This window comes from Ursus arctos, unplaced genomic scaffold, assembly GCF_023065955.2.
Source record: "Ursus arctos isolate Adak ecotype North America unplaced genomic scaffold, UrsArc2.0 scaffold_2, whole genome shotgun sequence".
Lineage (NCBI taxonomy): Eukaryota > Metazoa > Chordata > Mammalia > Carnivora > Ursidae > Ursus > Ursus arctos.
The window spans coordinates 74,447,377-74,460,782 of NW_026622874.1; the positions used below are offsets into that span (position 1 = coordinate 74,447,377).

Genomic DNA, 13,406 nt, shown 5'->3' on the forward strand with positions numbered 1-13,406 from the left:
TCTGTTCTGAGGGCTCGGCCTTGTGTGGGCTCAGTGGGGCTGGTTGGGGGCTTGGTGCTGGGCCACTCTGTGAAGACCCTTTCTGGGTCTCTGGACCATCTCCTCCACCCTCCCCATTCTCCCTCCCCCATCCTCCCACCTTCTCCCCCCCCAAACCCCTACCCTCCTGCCACCCCTCTACGGCTGACTCCCCGCAACCCCACCCTCGAGTGCATTGTGGGACAGAGACTGTGTTTATTAATCTCAGGGCCCATCGTGCTTGGCTTACAGCAGGGGCTCGACAGATGTTGGCAAATGACTGGGCAGGTGGACAGAAGGACCAAACCGGCCCAGCAAGCCACAGCAGGGCCCCTTCCTTTAGACAACACCTGCCCTAGGCCTGCTGCAGGCCTCAGTGGTGGCCTCCCCCTCGAGTAACTCAGGGCCCCCCTCTTACCCTCATGTATAGCTCCCAAAGAAACTGAGGCTCCCCTGGAAATACTGCCCCCCACCCCCCTCCCCAGCAGCCCTGATCAGGATCCTTCTCGGGCCCAGATGGCTGGTGCTTGGGGCACCAAAAGAAGGGGCGGAGAACACATTTGTCCTTCCTTTTGGGAAGAGGAGGGTCAAGGGAGCCAGGGCAGGATAGCCACAGATGCATTCCGATGCTTCTCAAAGGCCAGAGTAAGCCGACGCAGGGCCCGATTCTGTGTTTGGACCTGGCAGTGTCTCTGGGTTCCTGCTGTCCGTTGCTGTGATGAGGGCAGTGGCAGCTGGACCCCTTGATAAAGGCAGAAGTGAGCCTCTGGCTTGGGGGGGGGGCGGCACAGGTGGTCACCTTGAGTGTGAGGATAATAGCAGAGGACTCAAGACCCCTCCCTATGCTCTGACCCCAAACCAGAGTGGCAGGTGCAGCCACCGTGAGCCCCAGCAGCACTTCCTGTGTGCCAGGCCTCATCCCACCCACCCTTGTGGTTACTTCTCCCAAACGACTAACCTGCGGGGTAGCAGTCAATCTCACCCTTCGACAGGGAGGGGCAGGCTGAGGCTCAGAGACAGACAGTGACATGCTCAAGGTCACACAGCTAGCAGAAAGAAATCGGAGTCCGGTCTGCTGAGCTCCTGCTCACTGGCCCACTGGGTGCTTCCTGCTGGCATCTGCCCAGACTCAGGACTCTTCCCCCTTCCCCTGCCGCCCACAGAGAGAACTGGCTGACTCCCAGCTGGGCTACCACATTTCCCAGCCCCCCGAAGCAGGGGCGGGCAGCGAGAAGTCATGGGAGGTGGGCCTCATGAGAACTTCTGGCTGGACCTCAGGATCAGGGTCATGGACTCCTGCCCTTCAGCCTCCCTGAACACACACACGAACTCGTGACACCACAGGACAGCAGAAGTCCTTGGAGACTTTTTATTGACTCTTTTCTGAAAGTTCTTCTCGCTGGAACACTGGCAGGCCCCTCTTCCTGGGCCACCGTCACGGGTCAGGAGTGTGTCTGCTTGGGCTCCGGGCTCTGCTGGGCCACGGGATTTTCTTCAGCGCCCTCCTCCTCTTGCCGCTCGGACTCCATCAACAGCAGCTTGCCCTGCACCGGGAGCTCCTCTTCTTCTTCCTCTTCCTCTTCCTCTTCCTCCTCCTCCTCCTCTCCCTCCTCCTCTTCCTCACCCTCGGACGACAAGGAGAAGTTATCCTGACTCACGCAGGCCACAAGCTTCTTCATGGAGGATTCGTGGCCCCGGCTGTGGCCTGTGCCGAGCTTGGCACAACGGGAACCCATTGTCTGCTCTGGCTGCCTCTCCAGACTGGGCAGGAAGGCCACTGGGGGTGGGGAGGGCGTGGAGGGGCTGTGAGGACAGCAGGCAGGGCGCCGACATCACAAAGGGGCCCTGGAGCCCACCCCCACCCCCACCCTTGGATACCCGAGTTCTGGGCCAACACCTGACTCAAACCCCAGGCACCAGCAACCTCCCTGTGCTCCCACCACCTGCAGGCCAGGACAGAGAATTCCAGGCCGACCGCCTTGCCTTGCCATGTTACCTCCTCCACCAGGCCTCATTTGTGCTGGCAAAAGGCCCCCTTTTAGCTGGGATGACAGTTGGGGATAGAATTTCTAGAAGCAGGAGAGCACACAGACTCCTCCCCACATTCCAGAAATACCCAGCCCGAAAGAGCTGTTGACAGTATGTGAAGAAGGGTCAGAATAGTGGCTACTTTGGGGGAGTTGGCATGAGGGAGGGGAGGGGCTGGAAATGTCTGGTTTCCTGCCCCTGGGCTGGGGCCCGGGAGGGGGCCGGTGGGGGAGGTGCCCTACGTGTAAGCGATGTTCCTAGAAAACTGAAGAAAACCGTACTAATTCGTTCCTGTTTGGGGATCACAGGTCTCTTTACACACACCCGTGCCACACAATTTCAGCATTGGAGGGTGGAGTCCTTCCTGAGCACTTAGGATGGAAAATGGATTCCTGCGAATTTCCTGCCCCGAATCCTCGGTGGCTGTGGTCAGCTCAATACGGACCCTCCGGGGCTCTTGCACAGGTGGGGAGACTAGCCTGGCTAGTCCCGTATAAGAGAGGTGTGTCTCTAAGAGAGGCAGAGGTAGCGCTCACAGAAGCAGAGATTAGAACACTGAGGAAACTAGGAGGAGCTTCACTCCAGAGGCAGGAACAAATTCTGTCCTGGAGCCTCCGGAGGGAGCATAAGCGTGTGGTAATGCAGGGCCTCAGATGGTGCACAAGGCCTCACTCAGTCCATCAAGGGGCTTTGGTTCCCTCCATGCTGGCCTTGTTCTTGCTGGAGCATGCCAGACCTGCTGTCCTTCTCAGTACAAGTCCCACTTTCCCCCCGCTCCCCGGCACCCTCGAATATTCATTAAGCAGGAAACTCTGGCTCTCCTGGCTCTCGGTGATGGAGGACACCCACAGTGTCACAGGGTGACCTGCCAGCGTGGGATGGGATTTAGTCGTTTATACGTTTACTCTCGTATCTGTGCCATTTGCGTAAAGGAATCCCTGACAGCCAAGTTTAGCCAAGTTTATTATCTCAAGCTTTATTTGGCAGATGACTTTTGCTCATGTTAGTCAAGATGTTGTGGGCTCCTTGCAAACTCGGGGGTCGGGCATCCAATGCCGGGGGATGGCTGTGGCCTCGTGAGGTGGTTCCGTGGCAGGTGACTTTTCCTTAATTTCCATCCCAGGAAGGTTTAGTGCCGTCTTCTGTATCTCCTCCTCCTGACCCTTCTGGAGCCTTTTGGGGAAGAGAGTTCGGGTTACAGGGCCATGGGGCTGGGGCTTGGTGGGGGGGGGAGGGGGGGTCCCGGGGTCAAGGTGCACCCAGGCGGGGGGAACTGGCCAGACCTCTGTGGTGCCTCCGGTGTCTACAGGTGCGTCTCCGGCGCCGCCTCTGGCAGGAGCGCCGTCGCCGCCTGTGGACCCTGTACCGCCGTCTGCGGGAGCAGTGCCTGTGCCGGTAGTGATAGCGGTCCCTGTGGGTCCTTCCTTCCACTGGGACGTCCTCCTGGTTAACCGTCTGCTCCTGCTCCTGCTCCTGGCCCTCTTGCTGCTGCCCCTGCCCCTGCTGCCCCTGCCCCTGCGGTGGACACTCGCTGGGACTCCTCGCGCGGCAGCGGACCATCGTGCTGGTGGGGCAGGTGGCTTCGGCTGAGGCTGCAGCTGGCCGTGGGGGTGGGGGAGGAGGGCTGAGGCCTGCCCACCTGCTCTTGCTGTTAATGTTGGTCTGGTCTGCTGGCGGCTCTTTGGGGACTTGTATATAAAGGGGCCCCCCACTATGACTCGGGGGCCCCACCCCACCATTGTCCCCACCCTGGCCTGGCCAGCAGGGTCTGGAAGGGCAGGCCACTCCTTGCCTTGCCTAGAAAATGTGTCGCCACAAGGACATTGCCAACTTTTTCTTGTCCAAATCATTCCTGATGCGTTCTCCCCACCTTGGGGCTGTGCTGTGATCTGTCTGCAGGTCCCTGTAGGCCGGGCATTGGTTCATCGACTTCCCATACATCCACTCCTTTTGCAACAACTCTTTTCCAGAAAACAGGCATACAGGGGTAGCGTGACTTGCTCAAGGTCACTCTGTACATAAGGGGCAAGGCTAGGCGTCATTCTGTGCCCAGGGGATGCTCCCCTCCAAATGTGCCATCTACCCGTTGCCTGGGCCTCACTGTCCTTTGATGACCCCACGAAAATCTGAAGTCAAAATTGGAGCAAACGAATGAGGAGGTGTCTCCCGCTTGGCTGCTACCTCATGTGCAGTGGGTGGGTCCAGTGTGGTCACATGGGGGCCATGAGCCCGAGAATACAGGCGGCCTCAAGGATCTGGGAAAGACAAGGAAACCAATTATACTCCCTCAGAGCCTCCAGAAACACAGCCCTGCCCACACCTTGATTTTAAATCATTTCGGAATCCTGACCTGCAAAACTAAGAATAAATTCGTGTTTTAAGCAATGAAGTTTGTGGTAATTTGTTAATTCCACCGCCAGCACGATGGTCCTCTGCCGCGCGAGGAGTCCCAGCGAGTGTCCGCCGCAGGGGCAGGGGCAACAGGGGCAGGGGCAGCAGCAAGAGGGCCAGGAGCAGGAGCAGACGGTTAACCAGGAGGACGTCCCGGTGGAAGGAAGGACCCACAGGGACCGCTATCACTATCGACACAGGCACTGCTCCCGCAGTTGTTAGTGCCCTTGGGGATGGCACCCGCTAAGAGGAAGGCCCAGGGATCACCCCCAGACGCTGCAGATTCAGAAGCCCCATGGCTAGAGCTTAATCTGCGTGAGCAAGTCTGCCCCGGTACAGGGGGTGGGGGAGTGGGGAGGATCTGTGTCCAGCCATCCTGTCATCGTCTGACGGGGAACAGGAAGTCATCTCGTGGTTGGGGTCATGCAAGAGGGTTCAGTCCCCTTCCGTGTCCTTACCTGAAAAGACAGGGTCATCTCTACCTGTCTTGCAAGGTCAGTGCAAGGCCCGGATGTGATGAACCCATGATGTTCAATAAACGGGAAGTCATGGCCAGGGACGTTCCTGTCACTTGAGGGTCCTGGGTCACTGAGCGCCGGACTACTGAGCGCCTGGTCACTGAGTTGTTGCCCTGGGCTGTGCTCTGCCACCGTGTGATGATTGTAACCGACAGGCTCTTTTGAGGTCTGCTTGGTTCAAAGTGTCCCAAGAGTCTCGTGAACCATCTCCACGGCTCACTGGGATTTTAAACCCTCCGTGCATCCCGTGGGGGGAGTGGGCAGATGAGATGGACGAGTCCCCTCGTTTCCTCAACCAGGGAGGTATTTTTAGCTTCGCACCACTGCCCCCCGGGTGGGACATGCGCTATGGGACAGCGCTGGAAGCAGAAAGAAACCGAGTTGGGCAATTTGGGGACAAGTGGGATATAGCTAAAACCTGGAGCTTGAGCTGGTAAAAGTTTCCTTGGTTCTTGGGGTGGGGGGAAGCCAGCACTGAGCCCGTTTCTGGGGCCCATTTCTAGCTGCCCCCAGAAAGCCACGGAGCGCAGCCGGGAAGAGGACCCAGCTCCCAGCCCCCGGGTGGGGCTCACACAGGGATGGTTGCAGGGGTGGGGGGCAGATTCAGTGACCAGAGTGGAGTGAAGCGTCTGAAACAAGATCCACGTGTCCCCTCTTCCCCAAGCCCCCCCCCACCCCGAGCCCCCTCCAGGCAAAGAGGCGAGAAGAATGAGTTTTCATCGTTTATTGACAGGCGGCATTGTTCGTTAGCAGGCTCCTGTTCATGTCATTGAGCTGGTGGCATGTTCACGAGGAGGCAGGAGGGTCTTGGCGGCTGGTGGCGTTGCAGGCAGGAGTGCGGTGGACCGGGCTTTTCTGTGCGTTCCTCATCTTCTCCTACACCTCACCACGGTGTAGCGGCGGCAGCACACTGGGGGCGGGGGACAGGCGGGGACGGGGTTTCAGCACGGCTGGGACCCTCCCCCCCAGCTCCCCAAGCCCAGGGAGCGGCCCCTTCACCTCTCCTTCTCCGCCTCCGACAACATCGCCTCCTTCGTCTGCGGCATCTGCGTCTCCGGCGGCGGCACCTGCTCCGGCTGTGGCTACGACAGCATCTGTATCTGGCCATGGCGCTAGATGGAACCGGCCCGGGTGCTCAGAGCAGGGGGACCACCTTGGTTGAGCCAGCCAACCTGTGAGCAGGTGGAACTGCGTGGGCTGTGAGCCCGGGGGCTGCCTCCTGGGCCTCTTATAGACACGGGGGGGCCCCCTGGCATTGTGAGGTCACAGAGGCCTGGACCTCACAGACCCCTGGCCAGAGCTGTCCTGATCGCGTCCATATATGGGCGTGTGGGAGGCCCCTGGTGGGAGCAGGGTGGAGCCGGGCAGCACAGGGTGGGGACCCCCCCCCCAGGTCACCAGCCCAGAGGAGACAAGAAGGTCTCTCTGTAAAGGGCACTGACTCACTGACTCACTCAGTTAACGCAATTCACAAAAACTTGTTGAGCACCTACTATGTGTCAGATTCTGGGCTAGGCACCGGCATCCAGGGACAAATAAGGCCAACGTCTTCTTGCCTCATCAACTTTATCACCAAACTATGGGAGATGTGAATACAGCAGCCACACAGAATAACTGAACTTGTGAAAAATGCTAAGGGTCACTTGGGGGGATTTCAGAGGGTATAAGAGGTTGGGGAGGCCTTGACCTCAGAGAGGCGCTAGGAAAGCTGCGTAAGGGACGAGTCAGTGTTGGAGGAGGGAACAGCACGTGGGGAGAAGGAACAGCTGTTGCAAGGTTCTGAGGCAGCACACAGCGTGCGTCCCATTTATACGAAGTGTCCCGAAGACAGAAATCCATAGACACACCCGTCCACGGGTGGCTGCTTGGGCATGCGGACGTGAGGAGTGACCGCCTAGTGGGCACCGGGCTTCCATCTGGGGTGGTGAAAATGTTTTAGATGGAGGTGATGGTTGCACAAAATGTGAACTTACTCAATGTCCCTGAATTGTTCCATTTAAAATGGTGCATTTTGTGATGTGAATTTCACGTTGGTTGGAAAAAAAAAAGTCCCGAGGCTGAGAGGTGCTTGGCACATGTGCGGAGTGGAAGGGGGACCCCTGTGGTCGGGGCAGACAGCACGGGCAAGCTGGGGCAAGACGGGGCCAGCCCACTGGGAGCTCTGTGTGACCGTTCCTGCGCCCCGCGTGAGTGTTAGGGATAAAGACAGTAGCAGTTAGAGCTGGTTAGTTATAACCCAAAACCGAACGTAACTGACTTCTGGATGGGAGTTTTATGTTTTCCTGAAGAAGTCAGAGGTGTTTGGCAGCTCGTGTCCTTGTGTTGGGGGTACACACGCCCAAGTATTTAGGCACGATGAGCGTCATTTTGCCAGCTAATGTCAAGGGATTCAGAAAGAACAACAGCGATGAGCGTGCATCTGCATAGGGGAAGAGGGGGAGGGGGGGCAGAAGGGGAGGGAGGTAGTGGAGTAAATGGAATAGAATGTTAACACTAGACCAGTCTGGGTGAAGGGGTATTCTTTGTATGGTTTTTGCAACTTTTCTCTAACTCTGAAGTAATTTCAAAATAAATTATTAAAACTACTTAAAAAAAAAGAAAAGGAAAAGAAGTAAGGAGGATGGTCTTCCAAGGCTGGTATAGGGGCTCCACGCTAAGCTTTAGCAAGTGCTTGCCATTCTCAAGGTTGCCCCCTAGTCCAAAATCAGGGCCACATGGACAGTTGTGTAGTGCGTGTACTGCTCAAAGCTCCCAGCCAAGGGATTGAATGGAAACTGAAACCCAGCCTGTGCTCCGCTTGCCAAGCCAGGCAGAGCACCACAGGCAGGCTTCTGCCCACAGGAGTTGTTTTCTAATTGACTGCTCACAGTGGAAGTCTTTTTCTAATTCTAACAAAGGCACACTAAGGGCTAGCCTCAGCCCTGCAGGAAATTCAGCCATATTCACTGTCCAAGCAGGATGGAAGAAGAGGAGGGGGTGGGGTGCAAAAGGAGTCATTATCCTGTAAAGAGCTTTCCCAGACACCCCACCCAGCAACTTCCCTTCTAGTCATTCACTTTACTTTGAGAGCACCCTGCCCCTCGGGATAAAGCGGGCTCTCTAGAGTTAGAAAGGGGCCAGTGGACAGTTAGTGCTTTTTGCCCCAGAGGGGATGCAGCCAGAAGCTTCCAGAACCCTACTTCCCAACCCACACCAAGGTGGGAAAACCATGACTTGAAGCTAAAGTCCACAGAGTCACTCACCTGGCACATAGGGAGTCCGCAGTCCCTTTTCATTTATTGGTTTGTGTGTGGATCCGATTTTTTAGCTCTTACTACTTTTTAAAGCCATCTTACATGGTCCCGGAGGAGCCCTGTGAGATGATGGGTTGGTATTGACTCTGTTTTACAGATAAGAAATTTGAGACACATAGGCTAGAGGACTCATTCACTGGGGTTTTTATTGACCACCTACTGTGTGCCAGGCACGATTCGAGGCAGCGGGCATACAACAGGGGCAAGAGAGATGGAAGTTCTTGCCCCCAAGCAGCTTACATTCTGGTTGGGGACAGACAGGGCGCGAGTGACCAAGTCAACGAACCAAAGACTCTGGAGTTGATTACAAATGCACACAGACGTGGCGGGCAGAGTGGCGGGCAGGAAACTCATGAACTAGGACATCTGAGAAGGGCCCCTCTGAGGAGGGGACCTGTGAGCCGAGACTTGACAGGTGGGAGTGGTCCGCTGGTGTGGTTGTTATCCTGAAGAAAGTAGCGCTTGGCCGCTAACCGATACTGACGGTGTTGTTTGTCTCCACGGGGGACGTAAGTTCCGTGAGCTCAGGAGCTGACCCTCTGTTCCCCGTGGCCAGTCCTCCTACGGACAGGACCCGGTACATAAAAGAAACCCTACTATTTGTTGCATTAGGAAATGAATGATACATGGATGCTTTTACGATAACACTCTTTAATGTCATTTTCCAAACATGAACTCGTGCTGCCGTAGTATGATTTTTGAAAAGGCCACGCACCCTCTCCCTGCCCGCTGCCCCCGTGCTGCTGGGTATGTCCCCAGGCCGAGAAACACAGTGCCAATCGCCAAGACTCCTGCCATCTCACCCACACACTGAATCCAGAGGGATGTCCAGTACTGTCCCCTGAGGTGCTGTCCCATCCCACCCCCATACCTGTGATGTCACAATGGCCACCCACAGCTGCCTTGATCAAAGGCAGATGTCACCAAAGAGGTGAAAGGAGGTGTGGGGAGGTCTTGCAACCCAGCTGCCTTTGAGTATTGTGGGGCCAGGCGATTCTTTTTTTTTTTTTTTTTTTAAGATTTTATGTATTTATTTGAGAGAGAGAGAGAGACAGCACAAGTAGAGGGGAGCAGCAGAGGGAGAGGGAGAAGCAGACTCCCCGCTGAGCAAGGAGCCTGATGTGGGGCTCGATCCCAGGACCCCGAGATCATGAGCCGAAGGCAGACACTTAACCGACTGAGCCACCCAAGTGCCCCAAGCCAGGCAATTCTGAGGACAATCAGGGCAATTTGGCAGTACAATGCCATGGCGCACACAGTTCTATGGCCGGGGATCTGTCCTGCAGAAATTCTCACACGTGCTCATAAAGGTGTGGACGGCAGGGAGAAAATGGGCGATGACTTCAAGTCTGTCCTAAGGAAATGACCCCTGAGCGGCTCTGCCCGTCTTGCAGAGCAGCCCCCAGCCATCCAGAGGAGCACTGTGGAGGGGTGACCTCGACACAGAGAGACAGCGTATCTGCAGGGCGCATGTTACTGAAATGTAGGGCGTCATCTCTTGTCCATAAAAATGTAAAGATAAGTGATTGCTCAGGCTTAGGGGAACGTCCGGAATTTAATAACATTGATTTAGCGGCAGGGAGTGGAATTACGGTTCGGCTTCTCTTTCTGTTTTATTCATTTTTGTATGATTCAGAATTTTTAAACCTCAGGGCCAAGGCATTGCTGAATGTTGAATGAGTTATTTCCATGATCAGAAAAAAATAATAATAATGGGGAAGGATACCCATTACCATGTGAGTTGAGCAATTGCTATGGGCCGTGATCCCATTTAGCTGTGAGCTTAGTATTGTCTTTTCTTGAATATGCTTTTTCTTTTGGGGAAGTTTGGAAAGGCAGTTACTTTTCCCATAAACCTCACCCAGTTTCCCTCACTGTTGGCGTTGATTGGTAGTGATGAGATGTATCACCTGGCACGTTGGTCACAACTATGAAAGCAACACTGTATGAACCCACTCCAGGCTCTTACTGGGATTTGGCCAATTATCCCACTGATACTCGTCCCCCGATCCAATTCGGGGGTCACGTCCCGTGTTGCTTACTAACATCTTCTATTGGGATGGCGCATTTGTCACGGTTACTGAACTAATTTTGATGCGTTATTAACTAAAGTCTGTACTTCAGTGTGCACATTCGCTTAGTTTTTCCTTCATGTCCTTTTTCTGTCCCGATTGTCCCTTGGGGATCCCACACCATCTTGGGCTCCTCTGGGCTGTGATCAGTTCTCAGACTTTTCCTTGTCCTTGATGACCGTCGCAGTTTTGAGGAGTCCTGGTCAGGGATTCTGTAGAGTGTTCCTCGACGAGGATTTCTCTGGTGTTTTTCTAATGAGACTGGGGGCTATGTGTCTGAGGAGAAAGGCGACGAAAGGAAAGGGCCACTGTCCACTGATCAGAGACGTGTGCTCTCAAGATGACTTGTCACTGTTGTTGGCATTGACTGTGACCGCCTGGCTGAGAGGTCTTCAGCAGGTTTCTCCACTATGGTGTTATTCTTCTCCTTTCCCCGTCTTACACAATATTTGTTGGAAGGGAGTCACTCTGCCCAGCCCACACGTAAGGGACGGAGGGGCTGCCCATGTCTTGGGGGCAGAGAACGCACACAAATGGAAGGAAGGCTGTCTTCTCACTGTGTCCTCACACAGCGGAAACAGCAAGGGAGCTCTCTGGGGGCCTCTTCTTATAAGGGCACTGATCCCATTCATGGGGGCTCCACCCTTATGACCTAGTCATGCGCCGGAGGCCCCACCTTCTAACACCATCACACTGGGGCTTAGGTTCCCGTGCATGAGTTGGGGTGGGGGACACAGACAGTCTATTACAAATAAAGCTGCTTTGTACATTCACATGTAGTCTTTGTGTGGACATAGGTCTCATTTCATTGTGTACCTGGGAGTCTGTCCCCTTTGACCCCCTTCACCCATTTCCTCCGCCACCAGTCTATTCTCTGTATCTATGAGCTTGTCTTTTCGGGTTTTTTCCCACATTTCACCTGTAAGTGGGATCACATGGCCTTTGTATTTTTCTGACTTATTTTACCTAGCGTCATGCCCTCAGGGTCCGTCTGTGTTGTCACACATGGCAAGATTTCATTCTTTTGTTTATGGCTGAATCGTATTCGGTTGTATATGCATACAGCACGTCCTCTTTATCCACGTGTCGGTGGGCACTTACATGGCTCCCACGTCGTGGCCCCTGTACGCAATGCCACAGAAACGTGAGGGCACAGGTATCTCTTCAAATTAGTGTTTCCATTTCCCCAGATAAGTACCCGGGAGTAGGATTGCTGGATTCTGTGCTGGCTCCGGTTTTGATTTGCTGAGGGCCCTGCGTGCTGTTTCCCACAGTGGCTGCACCAGTTTGCATTCCCACCAGTGGTGCACAAGGGTTCCCTTTCCTCCACATGCTCACCCACGCTTGTTATCTCTCGTCGGATATGATACCGGCTGTTCCGACTGGGGGGAGGTGATATCTCACTCCAGTTGTGATCTGGATTTTTCCCTGATGATGAGTGATGTGGAATACCTTTCATGTGTCTGTTGACCATCGGGATGTCTTCTTTGGAGAACTGTCTGTTCCCGTCTTCTTTCGGGCAGAAGATCTGATTAGACATTTATCTGTTCTCTCTAAAGATAACCAACTTCATCTGTGTGCGTGCGAGCATGCATGCGTGTGTGTGTGTACAGGTCTGGAAGGATCCAGCAAAGTGTTCGGCGGGCTCTCCCGGAGCAGGGGCTGGTGAGAGGGGAGCCACCCCAGTTCACTCCACTTCCATCTTGGTGGCATGAATTCTTTTCAGTAGGTTCGCCCTTCTTTATTAAGTAACAAAAATCATCTTCTTTGTCTCTCCCCTTCGTGGTTCTCCTGGCTGGTTTAAATTGACATGAGACAGATTCATAGAAGAAAATCAAATCTAATTACAGACATGCAGGGGCCCCATAAGATGAGGGGGCTCACGGGCAGGCAAGCACTTGAGGCTTAGATGGTCTCCAGAGCTGAGAAGAAGGGGGTCGGGCTCTGGGACTTCCAGGGGAAGGAAGACCATTCACAAGAAGATGAAAAAGAATAAATGTGTGGTAAGTAAATGTTTGCCGGGCCACTCAGAAGCAGTGGGACACGGAGGAGTTTTAACCAGCAGACTTCAGGGGAGTCTCGGTGGCTCAGTCCGCTAAGCCTCCGACTCTTGATTTCGGTTCAGGTCATGATCTCAGGATTGTGAGATCGAGCCCCACACTGAGGTCCACGCTGGGTGTGGAGCCTGCTTGGGATTCTCTCTCTCCTGCTGCCCCTCCCCATGCTCTCACTCTCTCTCTCTCCCTGATAGATAGATAGATAGATAGATAGATAGATAAAACTTTGTCTTTAACCAACAGCCTTGGCCAGCTTCCTCCCTGTCCACCGCACCCAGTTCATATTATGTTGGAGTTATCTGTGGGGACAGCTCACTTCCTGCAGCCAGTCTGCTGTCTAAACTCTTTCAGGCAGTTAAGGGGAATGTCCGAGTTTCTTCCTGAGACTTCTGTTTCTTAAAAATCATGAGCCTAAACTAATCCACATGCCCGAGAGACAGTTTGGGGCAGCAAAGATGGTTCCCCTGCAGTTGGTCCCAATCTTTGAAACTTCTCCAAGAAATTTCACCGTCCAGCAGTTGAGTCAGTAGATAATTGTATCTCACTGAACCAGTCTGGGGCTGACCTTGGGTCTGTTCCCACTCCCATTCGCCGTTTTGAGGCCTGGGGTGCAAGTCATCAGATGTGAAATGAGAGGCATTCCTATGGAAACGAAAGAAAAACTGTGGTTAATGATTGGCATGAGGTAGAAACGTAGTTTCTGAGCTCTGAAGGCAGCCAGTTGAGATGTTAGATGTCTAGCTCGAAGGATCTTTGGATGGAGTGAAGGCAGGCAGGGGGCAGTCCGACAGACTGTCCCAGTCCGCAGTTGGACTCTATCTGCTGATCTTTCTGAGGGGCCACATGGCAAATGGCACAAAGATGATGCATACATGGGCGGGCGTGGTGATTTCCCTCAATTCCCATCAAGTCGTTTATACTCAGTTTGTAGGGCTTCCGGAAAAAGGGCTTCAAGTTCTTAGTTCTCAAAGATTCCAACTCAGAAGGGTAGGAGAAAAAGTGAAAACATTAGTTTGGAAAGTTTTCACC

General features: G+C 54.3%; 2 protein-coding genes across 2 annotated transcripts; both read right to left on the bottom strand.

The window, feature by feature from the left end:
* Window positions 1–1,381: 1,381 nt before the first annotated feature.
* Window positions 1,382–1,794, bottom strand: PRM3 (protamine 3). Its single transcript, XM_026520497.4, has one exon. The coding sequence runs from the start codon at window positions 1,752–1,754 to the stop codon at window positions 1,461–1,463; it is 294 nt and encodes a 97-aa protein (XP_026376282.1). The 5' UTR covers window positions 1,755–1,794; the 3' UTR covers window positions 1,382–1,460.
* A 1,381-nt stretch (window positions 1,795–3,175) lies between these two features.
* Window positions 3,176–3,606, bottom strand: PRM2 (protamine 2). Its single transcript, XM_026520496.1, has 2 exons — window positions 3,330–3,606; window positions 3,176–3,219 (listed from the first exon to the last, which is right to left on the bottom strand). The coding sequence occupies exons 1-2, from the start codon at window positions 3,604–3,606 to the stop codon at window positions 3,176–3,178; spliced, it is 321 nt and encodes a 106-aa protein (XP_026376281.1).
* Window positions 3,607–13,406: the final 9,800 nt, after the last annotated feature.

Coding starts and splice junctions, on each gene's coding strand:
- PRM3 (XM_026520497.4), bottom strand. CDS start 1,754: ATGGGTTCCCGTTGTGCCAAGCTCGGCACAGGCCACAGCCGGGGCCAC.
- PRM2 (XM_026520496.1), bottom strand. CDS start 3,606: ATGGTCCGCTGCCGCGCGAGGAGTCCCAGCGAGTGTCCACCGCAGGGG. Junction 3,220..3,329: donor ACACCGGAGGCACCACAGAG/GTCTGGCCAGTT, acceptor CTTCCCCAAAAG/GCTCCAGAAGGGTCAGGAGG.